General features: G+C 49.2%; 1 protein-coding gene across 1 annotated transcript; it reads left to right on the plus strand.

The window, feature by feature from the left end:
• Positions 1-1141: 1141 nt before the first annotated feature.
• MYCL (MYCL proto-oncogene, bHLH transcription factor) lies at positions 1142-7432 on the plus strand. Its single transcript, XM_003798987.3, has 3 exons — positions 1142-1222; positions 1593-2097; positions 5040-7432. The coding sequence occupies exons 1-3, from the start codon at positions 1142-1144 to the stop codon at positions 5639-5641; spliced, it is 1188 nt and encodes a 395-aa protein (XP_003799035.1). The 3' UTR covers positions 5642-7432.
• The last annotated feature ends 6564 nt before the right edge of the window (positions 7433-13996 follow it).

Genomic DNA, 13996 nt, shown 5'->3' on the forward strand with positions numbered 1-13996 from the left:
CCTTTCACTTTACAGACGAAACTGAGACTCAAAAAGCTTAAGTTTCTCCTCTGAAGCCTGGAATCTTCACCACTTAGCCCTCTGGGCTTAGGCCACTGAGCTGAAGAAACAGGCCAGGGCGGCGCCTGTGGATCAAAGGAGAAGGGCGCCGGTCCCATATGCTGGAAGTAGCGGGTTCAAACCCAGCCCTGGCCAAAAACTGCAAAAAGAAAGAAAGAAAGAAAGAGAGAGAGAGAGAGAGAGAAAGAAAGAAAGAAACCGGTCAGGCTTGGCATCTGTAGCGGCTAAGGCACCAGTCACATACATCAGAGCTGGTAGGTTTGAATCCAGCCCAGGCCTGCCAAACAATAGCCAGGTGTTGTGGAGAGCGCCTGTAGTCCCAGCTACTTGGGAGGCTGAGGCAGGAGAATCAGGAGTTAGAGGTTGCTGTGAGCTGTGATGCCACAGCACTCTACCCAGGGCGACAGCTTGAGGCTCTGTCTCAAAACAAACAAAACCTAAACTAAAAAAAAGAAAGAAACTGGCCAACGGGTGAAGAAACCAACTCGGGGACCAGCCCTAGTTCACCGCCGAGGGCCGCCAGGTGGCGCCGCGGAGATGCGCTTGCCCCCCGCTGAGGGTTGCTAGCACCTGAACCAAGCCGGGCGCGTCCGAGGAAGTAGGCTCCCAGGATGTGGAGGGGAGTAGCCCTATTCCCTAGCCCAGGGTGGGCAAGGAGCAACGCCTTTAGTTCCGTCGGGTGGGGACCTCCAGATCCTCGCTGAAGAGTCACGCCTCCACCAGACGACTGCGAGGTTGCATCAGCTAGCCTCCTGCTCTATGCTCCCCAGCATGCAATTTATGAGGGGCTGTAAGGGATAGAATAGAGGGGACTAGCGCAGCTAGGAGGTGTGGCCCGCCCCACAGTCGACGGCCCCGACTGGGGCAGGGAGTGGGAGGAGCTTCTCCCATAGGGCCCGCCCCCCCAGTCCCCAAGTCCGGGGCGCGCGACCAGATATAAGGCAGCCGGGAAACAATGCGCCTGCAGCTCGCGCTCCCGCGCCAATCCCGGGAGCGTCCGGTCCGTCGTGCACGAGCTTGGGTGAAGGCGCGCGCGGTGGCAGCGCGCTCGTGAGTGCGGGGCGCGCGCTCGGTGGCGCGCATGTGCGTGTGTGCTGACTGCCGGGCTGCCCCGAGCGGGCCGGGAGCCGGTACGCTCCAGGTGGCGGGCGGCGGGAGCGAGGTGAGGCTGCGGGTTTCCCGGGCACTGGAGCGGGTGCCGGGAGACGGGGCTGGCTGCAGGCTGCCTTCTGGGCACAGCGCGCCCCCGCCCGGCCCGGCCGGGCTGGGCCCTGGGAGCTGCGCTCCGGGCGTCGCTGGCAAAGTTTGCTTTGAACTCGCTCCCTGCAGCCTGGTCCGCGCGCTGTGAGCGGCTTCCCTGGGCGCTCTAACCCAGGGCTGGGCTTTCCAGGACGCTAGGACAGGGCGCAGGCTGCAAGCCGGAGGGGTCAGAGAGGGAGGAGAGCCTGGCAGCGGTCTGTGCCAAGGGACCCAGGGACGCCTCCTTCCACCGGCCGGCACCCAGCCAGCACGTCCCCCCTTCCCTCCCGCAGGGAGCGGACATGGACTTCGACTCGTACCAGCACTATTTCTACGATTATGACTGCGGGGAGGATTTCTACCGCTCCACGGCGCCCAGTGAGGACATCTGGAAGAAATTCGAGCTGGTGCCGTCGCCCCCCACGTCGCCGCCTTGGGGCTCGAGTCCCGGCGCCGGGGACCTGGCCCCTGCGATTGGTCCCCCGGAGCCGTGGCCCGGAGGGGGCGCTGGGGACGAGGCGGAATCTCGGGGCCACTCGAAAGCTTGGGGAAGGAACTACGCCTCCATCATTCGTCGTGACTGCATGTGGAGCGGCTTCTCCGCCCGGGAACGGCTGGAGAGAGCGGTGAGCGACCGGCTCGCTGCTGGCGCGCCCCGAGGGAACCCGCCCAAGGCGCCCACCGCCCCGGACTGCACTCCTAGCCTTGAAGCCGGCACTCCGGCCACTGCCGCCCCCTGTGCTCTGGGCGAGCCCAAGACCCAGGCCTGCTCGGGGTCTGAGAGCCCTAGTGACTCGGGTAAGGACTACCCCGGGCCATCCAAGAGGGGGATACCTCACGGGTGGCCAAAGCTCTACCTCTGTCAGGTCAAGCACTGGGTCTTCTCAAGCCCTTCGATCACCTCTTTCTTTGGCAGAAGCTGCTGAGGTAGCCCCTAGCAGTGTCTGTCTGGCACGTGGGTGTGTTGGTAAACACTTTGGAGATGTGGCGTGGGAGCCAGCATCCCCTCGATGATGATTGGAGCCCCAGGGGACAAGGGAGACGTGGTGAGGGTTGGCACTTAGAGAACAATGCTGGGGTTGGACTGTAAAGGATTTCTTTCCAAAGGAGGCTGGAGGAGTCACTCCAAGCTTGAAGCGTTTTTTTGTTGCCGACTCTTTCCCTGGGAAACTCACACTCCCCTAGGGAGCGAAGACTCTGAGGAGCCTTTTGTGCAAAGCCAAAGCCTTCATCCTTTTAAAAACCTGGGTCTGCAGTCAGCTTTACTTTAAAATGCCAGTAATGAGTGTCCTCTCCTTGTACCTCCCAGCCTTAGCAACTTGTGCATCCTCCTCTCCATCACTCATGAGACGGGAGGAATGAACACTTCCCATTAAGAACTGAGGATTAGAGATAGGAAATCACTAGAAGTGAGCCCCAACTTCGTCTCATCTAGCTAGCCTCTCTTCCTCAAGTGGCTGAGTGCTCCCAACCTGGTACCTCTACTTTGCTATTCATAGGTTGTCTGGCAGGTTATCTGAGGACTACACTTTGCCTTGCTACTTTGGCCTGAGATGGAAAGATGTTCTCCTAGCTCCCTCCTAATATGTCTGCAGGCTTCAGATGCTCCCTGCCATTCAACAAACACTCACTGGCCCCTACTTTGGGTCAACCTCTGGCCATAGAGTTCCAGGCCCCCCTCCCTGATGCTTGATTCAAGTGCAAACCTTGAGGGCAGAGTGGAGTGGCCTGTGCCACCAGGCTGTGTTGTTCTTACCTCAACATCTTAGATATCTGTACTCAGAAGCACTGGAGAGAGTGCTTTTGTAGGGTGTAGACTGAAGCTAGCAGCATGTAAATCAAGACAGAGAAAACTCACTGTAGCTTTTAAAAGAATAACTTTTACATGACCATTTGAGAGCAAACTGGGGAATGGAGTTGTCATACGCTGGAAGGGAAAAGTGAGGATAACAAGATGAATTAAAAGTCAATTATTTTCTATCCACCGTGTTAAGGTCATTTTTAATCTACTTGTTTTCTACACCAAGAGCTTAAATTTGTTTAATGGCTGGCATGGAAATCTTGAGATCAAGAAACCAATAAAAATTTATTTATTCACTGACTAGCCTTAAAGAAAAAAGATGTACAAAGGCTGGTGGAGGTAGGGTGGAAAGAGAATAGTTTGACATACAGACTGTTTCAAAGGTAATATGTAGACTTGGCTAATCTGGGTCTCAGTTTCTCCCTTTGCACATGAGAGGATTGGAGTTATCCTGATGACATTTCCTTGTTTAAGTAGAGTTAGATACAACTCTCTGAAAAGGAGAATAGTGTCTTAAATTATTTTTTCCTTAAACAGAACCTTCCTGAGCCATGAGATTTAATAGTGAAAATTAAAGCTTTGGGATGTAGGTGAGCTGGCTCCCTGAATAATTTTCTGACCTGCCCTTTAACCTGAACCTGTTAGTGGGCTCTTGGTTCACTCACAGGCCACATGGCCTAGAACAAAATGCAACAGATTGCAAACAATGAGGAGGAGGTGGGGAGAGTGACTGACAGCAGGGCTTAGCCAATAGGAGTTAGGGGCTGTGTAAAACTGCATTCCAAACACAGCATAACCAGCCAATCACAGGCTTTGGGGCCAGGAGGGCTGAATGGTCAGGTTTTATTAATGGAGAAATAATGCGATTGTCCACACAATGGGAGCCCTCCTGACAAAGGGGCTCAAGCTTCCTGATATGCAAAGAGGCTGAGAAAGGAGCTCTTCAACTGTCAGGCTGAAACGCGTTAAGGTGGCTCTCTGTGGGGGCTATGAAAATGTGTGGAGCTGGAGGGTTTTCCTCCAATTGCCCCTCCCCTGGTTGGGTTAACCTAAGAGACCTTGGAGCCAGGGAATAATAGGGACGTGTCCAAGTGTCTCTAGGTCCCTGGTGTTTTGGCTCTTGTATCTGGGACATTATCCTACTGTCCAGTTTTTGCCTTTGGTGCAGGTAGCTTGGAGATGATTGCGTGTACCTTTGTGACCTTTGTTCCGCTGACCTATGATTACAAATCCAACCTTCTTCTGGTCCAGGGAAGGGGGTGGGGTGGACGACCTATAAATGATGGATGACTTTAGAAATCCATTGAACCTAGGAGCAAAATGCTCCCAAGGGACACCGCCCCCCTCCACCCCCGTGGGTGATGAGGAATGGGTTGTAGCCCTCCCTTCTCTGAATCTCCAGCTAAAAGGGATGGCAGAATAGAGAGGTGGGGGAATAATAGGATTTATAACTTGTGAAAAGTAACAATTCCCCAAGTGCAGGCTGTGTTGGGCAGGAACAAAGGGCAGCTCTGCCCACAGACCCCTCATTTACAATTCTGATGGGGCATGAAAGAGCCCGACTGGGGAAGATCTTTATAGCTAAACTTTGTCCCAGGCTGGTAGCTCTTTCTCTACATCCCCCCAGTGGGGGAGGGGAGAGGCTTTGCAGACTGGGGGCTGTTGGCTTGGGTCTGCCTTTTGTTCTTATCTAAGCCTTACTGTGCAAAAGGAAATCGGAGAATATTTTCCTTCTTGCTTATTTCCCGTCCTGTCCTTTACTCTGCCCTTACCTCACGGCACAGGAGCCCACTTTCTCCTCACTTCAATTTGTTTATCTCCAAATTGGGAAAATATTACCGACCTTTCCAAGCCTAAGCATAGAGAGTTAAAGCTATAGGGTGTGTGTATGCCTTTCTCATGGGATGTGTTTCCTCTCTTGATCTCTCTTCTTGGACAGAGGGTGAAGAAATTGACGTTGTGACAGTAGAGAAGAGACAGTCTCTGGCTATACGGAAGCCTGTCACCATTACAGTGCGAGCAGACCCTCTGGACCCCTGCATGAAACACTTCCACATCGCCATCCATCAGCAGCAGCACAACTATGCAGCCCGTTTTCCTCCAGAAAGCTGCCCCCAAGAAGGGGCTCCAGAGAGAGATTCCCAAGAAGAGGCTCTTGGGGATGGAAATGCTCCAGAGGAGAAGGAAGGAGAGGAGGATGAAGAGACTGTGAGCCCCCTGCCTACAGAAAGCGAGGCTCCCCGGTCCTACCACCCCAAACCTGTCAGTTCTGATACTGAGGACGTGACCAAGAGGAAGAACCACAACTTCCTGGAGCGTAAAAGGCGGAATGACCTGCGGTCACGGTTTTTGGCCCTGAGGGACCAGGTACCCACCCTGGCCAGCTGCTCTAAGGCCCCCAAAGTAGTGATCTTAAGCAAGGCCTTGGAATACTTGCAAGCCCTGGTGGGGGCCGAGAAGAGGATGGCCACAGAGAAAAGGCAGCTTCGATGCCGGCAACAGCAATTGCAGAAAAGAATCGCGTACCTCAGTGGTTACTAACTGACCAAAAAGCCTGACTGTTCTGTCTTACAAAGACAGTTTGTTTTTAACCCTCTTTCCCCTTTAGTAATTTGCACATTTTGGTTATGGCAGGACTGTCTGGACGGTAGATCCCAGGATGCACCGCAGCCAGTGCACACGGAATAGGGCTTGTGATCTTGGAGACCTTGAAACCCAGCTCTCCCTCTTCCCTAATTCATGGGAGTGCTGTGTCTTCTCTGGCTTCCCAGCAGGCAGCTGACTAAGGAGACTTGGGGTCTGCCTAGCTCACTAGCTCTGAAGAAAAGGCTGACAGATGCTATGCAACAGGTGGTGGACGTTATCGAGGGCTCCAGCCTGCATGAAATCTCACACTCCGAATGAGCTTTAGGCTAGGAAAGGATGCTCCCACTGGTGTCTCTGGGGTGATGCAAGGACAGCTGGGCCTGGATGCTCTCCCTGAGGCTCCTTTTTCCAGGAGACACATGAGCTGTCTTGGGTGAAGACAAGCTCACAGACTTGATAATATGGACCATTACCTCACTGTCAGACACTTTATAGTAGCTGAGGAGTTGGAAACTTATAATATAATGTTAACATTGTTAGATGACACCTCTCCTTCCGCTCTAAATGCTGCGACCCTGAGAACGTTTAAAGAGCTTGGCCTCTAGGTTCTTTGTCTCAGAGTCCTCTAGGCCCTCTCCTCTGAGGGAGGGACCTTTCTGTCCTCACAAGAGATTTTTTTGTTTCATTCTGCCTTTGTTATGCAACAATACCCTTTCCCATAAGTCAGATGTTTCCCCAAGACACAGGGAAGTGGGTCTTAGCCTGGGGTCTGGGGAAGGCTTAGCGTCTTGGCCAGTGAACTTGTTCCCTACCCAGGTGATTTCCAAGGAGCACGTGAGGCCCATCTTAGAATCATTTCTCAAGGCACCTCAGAAGGAAGAACTGTACCACTTCCTCTTTCCCACCTGCCTCTCGGTACTTGACTGATGAGTTTCACGTTCTACTGGAACCATGCAAATCTGTCCTTATGCAGCTCCAAGGAGCTTGTTGGCTCTACAGCCACTTTTGGGCCCCTGCCAGCCTGCCATGAGTCAGATCCCTTTCCCAGAATCTGGGCCTTACTGAAGTTCTGGGGAGAGCAGTTGGGACTCATCCAGCACTCCAGAAGATGAATTTATACTTCCTGGTGGGTTTTAAAGGAGCTTCCAGGAGCTCTGCTTAGCCAACCATGATGGACTTTGCCCCAGCGGGACTATGCAGCTCCAAGTAGAATCCAGGTGCAGCCTCCAATCTGAGAAAGTCACCCAAACCAGCATGTGTCATATAGGCAACCTCAGGAACCCCTAAGCCTGTCCTGAAATAAGGACCAGCCTCTTGAGAACTCAGCCCAGGATAGCAGGTGCCTACTGGCTCTGGGTTTGACAATGGGGGAGATGGATGGTAAGCATTATATTTGGCTTTCTAGAAAACCAGTTGCCAGTCCCAAACCTATCGTCCATTATGATTTCATTCTGAGGTTGCTTCTTGGCCTCAGAGAACCCCAGTGGAAGTTTGGAAATAGCCTATCTTTTGGAGCATGGTTTTCAGAAGCCACCTGACTTCTGGAATTGTCTTTGGAGGACAGGTAGGATGTAGATTACTGATATCTCACCAGAATAGCTTGTGTTTTATAAGCTGCTCTTGGGTATTATGCTCTTGGGGGAGTTTTTTTTTTTTTTCTTTTTATACTGTATTTTTGTATGCCTTTTGCAAAGTGGTGTTAACTGTTTTTGTACAAGGAAAAAAATAAAAACTCTTGGGCAAGTTTCCCATTGCAAGGGTCTGCTTTATTTTGAAAGGCAAGTTCACCTGAAATTTTGTATTTAGTTGTGATTATTGTTTGCCTGATTTTAAAATGTTTTTTTTTTTTTTTTGAGACAGAGCCTCAAGCTGTCCCCCTGGGCAGAGTGCCGTGGCATTACAGCTCACAGCAACCTCCAACTCCTGGGCTCAAGTGAGTCTCCTGCCTCCGCCTCCCAAGTAGCTGGGACCACAGGCGCCCGCCACAACGCCCGGCTATTTTTTGGTTGCAGCCGTCATTGTTGTTTTGGCGGGTCCAGGCTGGGGATTCAAACCCGCCACCTTAGGTGTACGTGGCTGGCGCCTTAGCCGGTTGAGCTATAGGCGCCGAGCCTGATTTTAAAATGTTGCTTTGGCTCAGTGCCCATAGCACAGTGGTTATGGCTCTAGCCACATATACCGGGGCTCACCTCATGGGTTCGAACCCAGCCCAGGCCAGCTAAACAACAATGACAACTGCAACAAAAAATAACGCAGCATATGGCAGGTCCCTGTAGTCCCAGCTACTTGGGAGGCTGCAGCAAGAGAATCGCTTAGGCCCAACAGTTGGAGATTGCTGTGAGCTGTGACTCGTCGGAGCTCTATCGGGATGACATAGTGAGACTGTCTCAAAAAAATAAAATAAATAAAATGTTGCCTTCTGGAACATCACTAATAAAAGATTTCTCAAACATGTCAGAGTGGGGGCAGCGTATGCCATCAGAATCCTCCTGAATGACGGAAAAATATTTCAGGATAGGCACAAGTGATCCAGATGGCTGCATTTCTTTAACCATGTTGCTAACCTGGTCATTCCACTCTGGGTTCCTGAAATGCCATTTCAGACATGTCTAAGCAATGTAGGCTTAGTAATCAGTGAACATGAAATTCTCTTGTGAATTGCAAAGTGTGCTGAATTTGTACTTTAGAAGGCTTGAAATCCAAGCTCTGCCAAATCTTCTGTGGCCTTTTAACTTTATGAGTACTAGTTTTCTTATCTGTAAAATGGGGATAAATGCTACTTCACAAGGTTTTTGCAGGTATTAGATGAAGCAGTAATCTGGAAACTGCCTTCTAAACTATAAAGCCTTATACACTCCAGGGTGGTACTATTATCAGTATGATGACCTTTTACAAGATGTCTTTTATAAAATGTTCTGGAAATTTGTCAAGCAATGTAATTTTTTTCTTACAAAAAGGTAGTCTTTACAAAATTCTCACCTAATTTGGCTCAGAGGCCTGTAGCTCAAGTGGCTAGGGCACCACCCACATACACCAGAGCTGGTGGGTTCCAGCCCAACCCAGGCCTGCCAAAAACAATGACGACTATAACCAAAAAATAGCCGGGTATTGTGGCAGGCACCTATAGTCCCAGCTACTTGGGAGGCTGAGGCAAGAGAATCGCTTAAGCCAAAGAGTTGGAGGTTGCTGTGAACAGACACCATGGCACTTTACCGAGGGTAACGTAGTAAGACTCTTATCTCCAAAAAAAAAAAAAAAAAAACTTCTTTACCTAATTAATGAAAGAAATTAAGGCTCCCAGGCGGCACCTGTGGTTCAAAGGAGTAGGGCGCCGGCCCCATATGCTGGAGGTGGCGGGTTCAAACCCAGCCCCAGCCAAAAAAATTTTTTTTCAAGAAATTAAAGCTCCTTTCCCCTCCCACAGTTCTTATAAACTTGCTGTAAATGCAAGAGGGGAGAAGTTAGTAAAGCTTATTCCCACTAGAGCAACAGATTATGTCTGAACACTCTCCTGACTCCTTCATATCACACTACACCAAGCCAGGGCTACACATGAGGAAACAGGTTCTAAGAGCAAACAAAACTACCCAGGTTCACACAGATCATGACTTGGGATCTGAAACCAGTTCTGCCTATTCCCAGAACCAGAGATCTTTTTTTTTTTTTTTTTTTTTTTGAGACAGAGCCTCAAGCTGTCGCCCTGGGTAGGCATCACAGCTCACAGCAACCTCCAACTCCTGGGCTCAAGCAATTCTCCTGCCTCTGTCTCCCAAGTAGCTGGGACTACATGCGCCCGCCACAGTGCCCGGCTATTTTTTGGTTGTAGCCGTCATTGTTGTTTGGCAGCCCAGCTGGATTCAAACCTGCCAGCTCAGGTGTACAAGGCTGGTGCCTTAGCCGCTTGAGCCACAGGCACTGAGCCAGAATTCCATTTCTTAACTGCTTATTGTCTCTCTTTGGGGATATTGCTTCCATCATGTACTGGGATGAAATGGAGTGAGTGTCCTGTGACCAGCTACTAAGCTTTTGGGTGCTGGGTGGGATAGTCTTATTGCAAAGAGGCCCACTCTAGGACTACCAGAAGATGGTTCATGGTGAGAGAAGTCTGCTTTCACTTTGTCTCCACTGATCCCCCTTTACAGCTGGGTCGTGGGTTGGTATTATCTGCCTGGACTGTAGGCCTATGAAATTGGAGTAAGGTCAAAAAGCTACTCTTAATTTCTTACATTTACAAAATGATTCCTTTATGACAGTCACAATAACCTAGTAAATAAGTAAGGTTGTCCCCTGTGGTACTGAAGTCTAGAGAGCTTTCTCGCTCAAAGTCATGTAGCAAAATCAGGATCCCAGGGCAGTGCCTGTGGCTCAGTGGGTAAGGCGCTGGCCCCATATACTGAGGGTGGTGGGTTCAAAGCCAGCCCCGGACAAACTGCAACAACAAAAAAATAGCCAGGCATTGTGGCAGGTGCCAGTAGTCCCAGCTGCTTGGGAGGCTGAGGCTTGAGCCCAATAGTTTGAGGTTGCTGTGAGCTGCGATGCCACGGTACTCTACCCAGGGCAACAGCTTAAGACTCTGTCTCAAAATAAATAAATAAATAAATAAAAATAGAAAAATTAATGGGTCTCTACTAAAAATAGAAAAACTAGCTGGGCACTGTGGCAGATGCCTGTAGTCCCAGATACTTGGGAGGCTAAGGCAAGAGGATCATTTGAACTCAGGAGTTTGAGATTGCTATGAGCTAAGATGCTTCAGCACTCTACCCAGGGAGACGGAGTGAGACTCTGTCTCAAAAAAAGAGAGAGAGAGAGAGAGAGACCAATTTGTAGGACATTTGTCCCTTTGTTGGACCTTGAAAGAATTTGTGGGTGCTCAATAAAATGGTGGTGTCAGCCCCATTTTACAGATAAGCAGACTGAAGCTCAGAGACCTATAAGTCATTTGTCTAAACCCACACAGCTCTTATCAGCGGCCTCACTTCAAGCTTCAGCTCCTTTGAGTCAACTGCTGAGAAAGGAGTGGGAATACAAGCCATCTCCTGGGGGGGAGGCAGGGTGTTTCTGGAATGTGAAGTATTTTAAGCTCCTTCTTAACTCATTTCTACAGACTCCTACCTCTGTCTTTGTCTGAAAATAGCCGGGATTTTATTCTTGGATTTTGAGAACAATTTCTACAAATTAGGTTTGCCTCTGAATAAAACACCTAAGGGATTACACTCCTAACTTGAGACATAGACAATACGGAATAGCTCAGAAGCCGAATATAGTGTACAAGAGAGAACAGCCTTGCTGTTTGTCAATAAAAGGCTAAAGCATTTGCTTAACTTCTGCCCCTGTTGGCAGTTTTTGGGGGGAATTGAGAAGGTTGTCTTAGATGTACTGAATTTGTCTAAAGTGCTCCTGAGGTCAGAATATTCACTTTGAAAGGGGGAAAAGAAGTGGAACTTCGTGGCTCACTCCTGTAGACTAAAGTGGGAGGATTGCTTCAGCCCAGGAGTTTTGAGATCGGTCTGAGCAACACAGTGAGATTCATCTCTACAAAAAATTAGCCTAGCTTGGTGACACACACTAGTCGTCCCTGCTACTTGGGTGACTGAGGCGGGAGGATCCTTAAGCCCAGGAATTTGAGGTTGCAGTGAGCTATGATAACACCACTGCACTCTAGCCCAGATTAACCATGTTAACAGAGTGAGACTTTGTCTCAAATAAATAAAGAAAGAAACTGGGATGGAGATAGCTTTGCTAAAATGGAAGGTGATAGGAGGGAGTGAGAGAAGTTCCTTTGTAAGGATAAGATGACCACTTGGGAGCTGATTGATGGGGTGACTAGGGAATGGGAAGGGGGAAGTATCTAAATGTGTCAGCTGAGGTTCCCTGAATGTGGGGGCATTTCTACTGTAAGCTCAGTGGGCAGCTTTTTGTTAATGTCTGTTTATTTACAACTGCTCCTGCCAAAGGGATCAACTGTATTAATGTTACCATTCTCTTGGCAAGGAAATGTAAATATGTTCTTAAGTCTCTAATCAGATGTGTCATTAAGTGATTAGGCTCAATGCCAGGGGTCCAGTAGGTGCCCAGCAAATACTAGATTGCCTTTAAGCTTATGGGAAGCATTATCAGTTAAGTGGTCACCTCCCCCCAATAGATGTCAGTTCCAGATCTTGGCTCTGCATTTTCTAGCATTTTCTTGACCTTGGGCAAGTCATCAAACTCTCCTGGCTCCTGTTTTCTCATCTGCAAACTAGATGTATGAATAATAGCACCTGCTTCATCTGGTCATTGTGTGCAATAGTAAGTGCTCAGTAAATGATTCCTTTCATTTAAACCATGTTAACAAGCCACACCTAGAGTATAGATTAGTCTAATTTAATTTATTAATTTATTTATTTTGAGACAGAGTCTCACTCAGTTGCCCTAGGGTTGAGTGCTGTGGCATCATAGCTCACAGCAACTTCTTGGACTTAAGCGGTTCTCTTGTCTCAGCCTCCCAAGTAGCCGGGATTACAGGTGCCCACCACAACGCCCAGCTATTTTTAGAGACAAGGTCTCGTTCTAGCTCAGGCTGGTCTTGAAACCATGAACTCAGGCAATCCACCCACCTTGGCCTCCCAGAGTGCTAGGATTATAGGTATGAGCTACCACCCCAGCCCAACCTCAAACTCTTAAGCTCAATCCTCTTGCCTCAGCCTCCTGAGTAGTTGGGACTACAGGCACCCGCCACAATGCCCAGCTATTTTTAGAGATGGGGGGTCTCACACTTGCCCAGGCTGGTCTCAAAGTCCTGAGCTCAAGTGATCCACCCACCTCAGCCTCCCAGAGTGCTAGGATTACAAGCATGTGCCACCACGCCTGGCCTAGTTACATTTTAAAAGTGGTAGAAGGAATTGATAAAATATGAAATCTTCAGGCCAGGTGTGGTGTCTCACGCCTGTAATCCTAGCACTCTAGGAACCTGAGACAGATGTATTTCTTGAGCTCAGAAGTTTGAGACCAGCCTAAGCAAGAGCAAGACCCCATCTCTACTAAAAATGAGAAAAACTAGCCGGGCATAGAGGCATATGCCTGTAGTCCCAGCTACTCAGGAGGCAGAGGCAAGAGGATTGCTTGAGCTCAAGAGTTTGAGGTTGCTGTGAGCTATGGCACCCTGGCACTCTACTCAGGGTGACAGAGTGAGACTCTGTCTCAAAAAAAAAAAAAAAAATCTTCTCAGTAGGAGGACTTAAAGTAATTTGGAATGCACATCTTGATCCCTCAAGAAATGGTAAATTGGGCGGCGCCTATGGCTCAGTGGATAGGGCGCCGGCCCCATACACCAAGAGTGGCAGGTTCAAACCCGGCCCCAGCCAAACTGCACCAAAAAAATAGCTGGGCGTTGTGGCGAGCACCTGTAGAGTTGGAAGTTGCTGTGAGCTATGTGATGCTGCCACAGCACTCTATTGACGGTGATAAAGTGAGACTCTGTCTCTAAAAAAGAAATGGTAAATCATCAGAAAAGAAATAGCTAGAGTTTGGGGACATTGAGATAGGCAGAAGAGGAAGAGAGGGGAAAGAATCTAGCCTTTGATTGGCCCACAGCATCCATGGCCCATGATGGACAGAGGCTGTGCAACTGTGAAGCTGTTGAGCACAAAATCCATCCACTTTCCCCACTGGGTACTGTGGTGCTTTTAAACTGACCTGAAGGCTGCCCCATTTAGTCATCAAATATTTAATTCCTATCTTTTTTTTTCAATAGCAAGAAACTTAAACATGGTTCTTTTATCCAACAAGTATTTACTGGCCTGATTTGGGGTTGATAGTTGCACTCAAAAATCATAATGTGGCCACATAAATGATTAAAATCAAGGAAGATACTGGATGTATCATTTAGTTGACAAAGAAGATGTTTAACAGCATGTTGTGAGTGCTTTCCTATGTAAATGCAGTATGTTGCCAAAAATTATCCCTATGGCCCGGTGCAATGGCTCATGCCTATAATCCTAACACTCTGGGAGACTGAGACAAGAGTATACCTTGAGTTCAGGAGTTTGAGACTACTTTGAGCAAGAATGAGAACCCCATCTCTACTAAAAATAGAAAAATTAGGCCAGGCACAGGGTGGATTGCTTAAGTTCAGGAGTTCAAGACCAGCCTGAGCAAGAGCAAGATTCCACCTTTAAAAAACTAGCTGGGTGTTGTGGCAGGTGCCGATAGTCCCAGCTTCAGGAGACTCAGACAAAAGGATCCGTTGAAACCAGGAGTTTGAGATTGCTGTGAGCTAGGCTGATGCCATAACACTCTAGCCTGGGCAACAGAGTGAGACTCTGTTGCAAA

This window comes from Otolemur garnettii, unplaced genomic scaffold (genome assembly GCF_000181295.1).
Source record: "Otolemur garnettii isolate 467f Iridium unplaced genomic scaffold, OtoGar3 scaffold00144, whole genome shotgun sequence".
Lineage (NCBI taxonomy): Eukaryota > Metazoa > Chordata > Mammalia > Primates > Galagidae > Otolemur > Otolemur garnettii.

What these genes read in the sequence shown, in the direction of transcription:
- MYCL (XM_003798987.3), top strand. Translation starts at nt 1,142, where the DNA reads ATGTGCGTGTGTGCTGACTGCCGGGCTGCCCCGAGCGGGCCGGGAGCC. An exon ending in TGGCGGGCGGCGGGAGCGAG is followed by an intron (nt 1,223 to 1,592) that starts GTGAGGCTGCGG and finishes TCCCTCCCGCAG; the next exon opens with GGAGCGGACATGGACTTCGA. An exon ending in TGAGAGCCCTAGTGACTCGG is followed by an intron (nt 2,098 to 5,039) that starts GTAAGGACTACC and finishes CTTCTTGGACAG; the next exon opens with AGGGTGAAGAAATTGACGTT.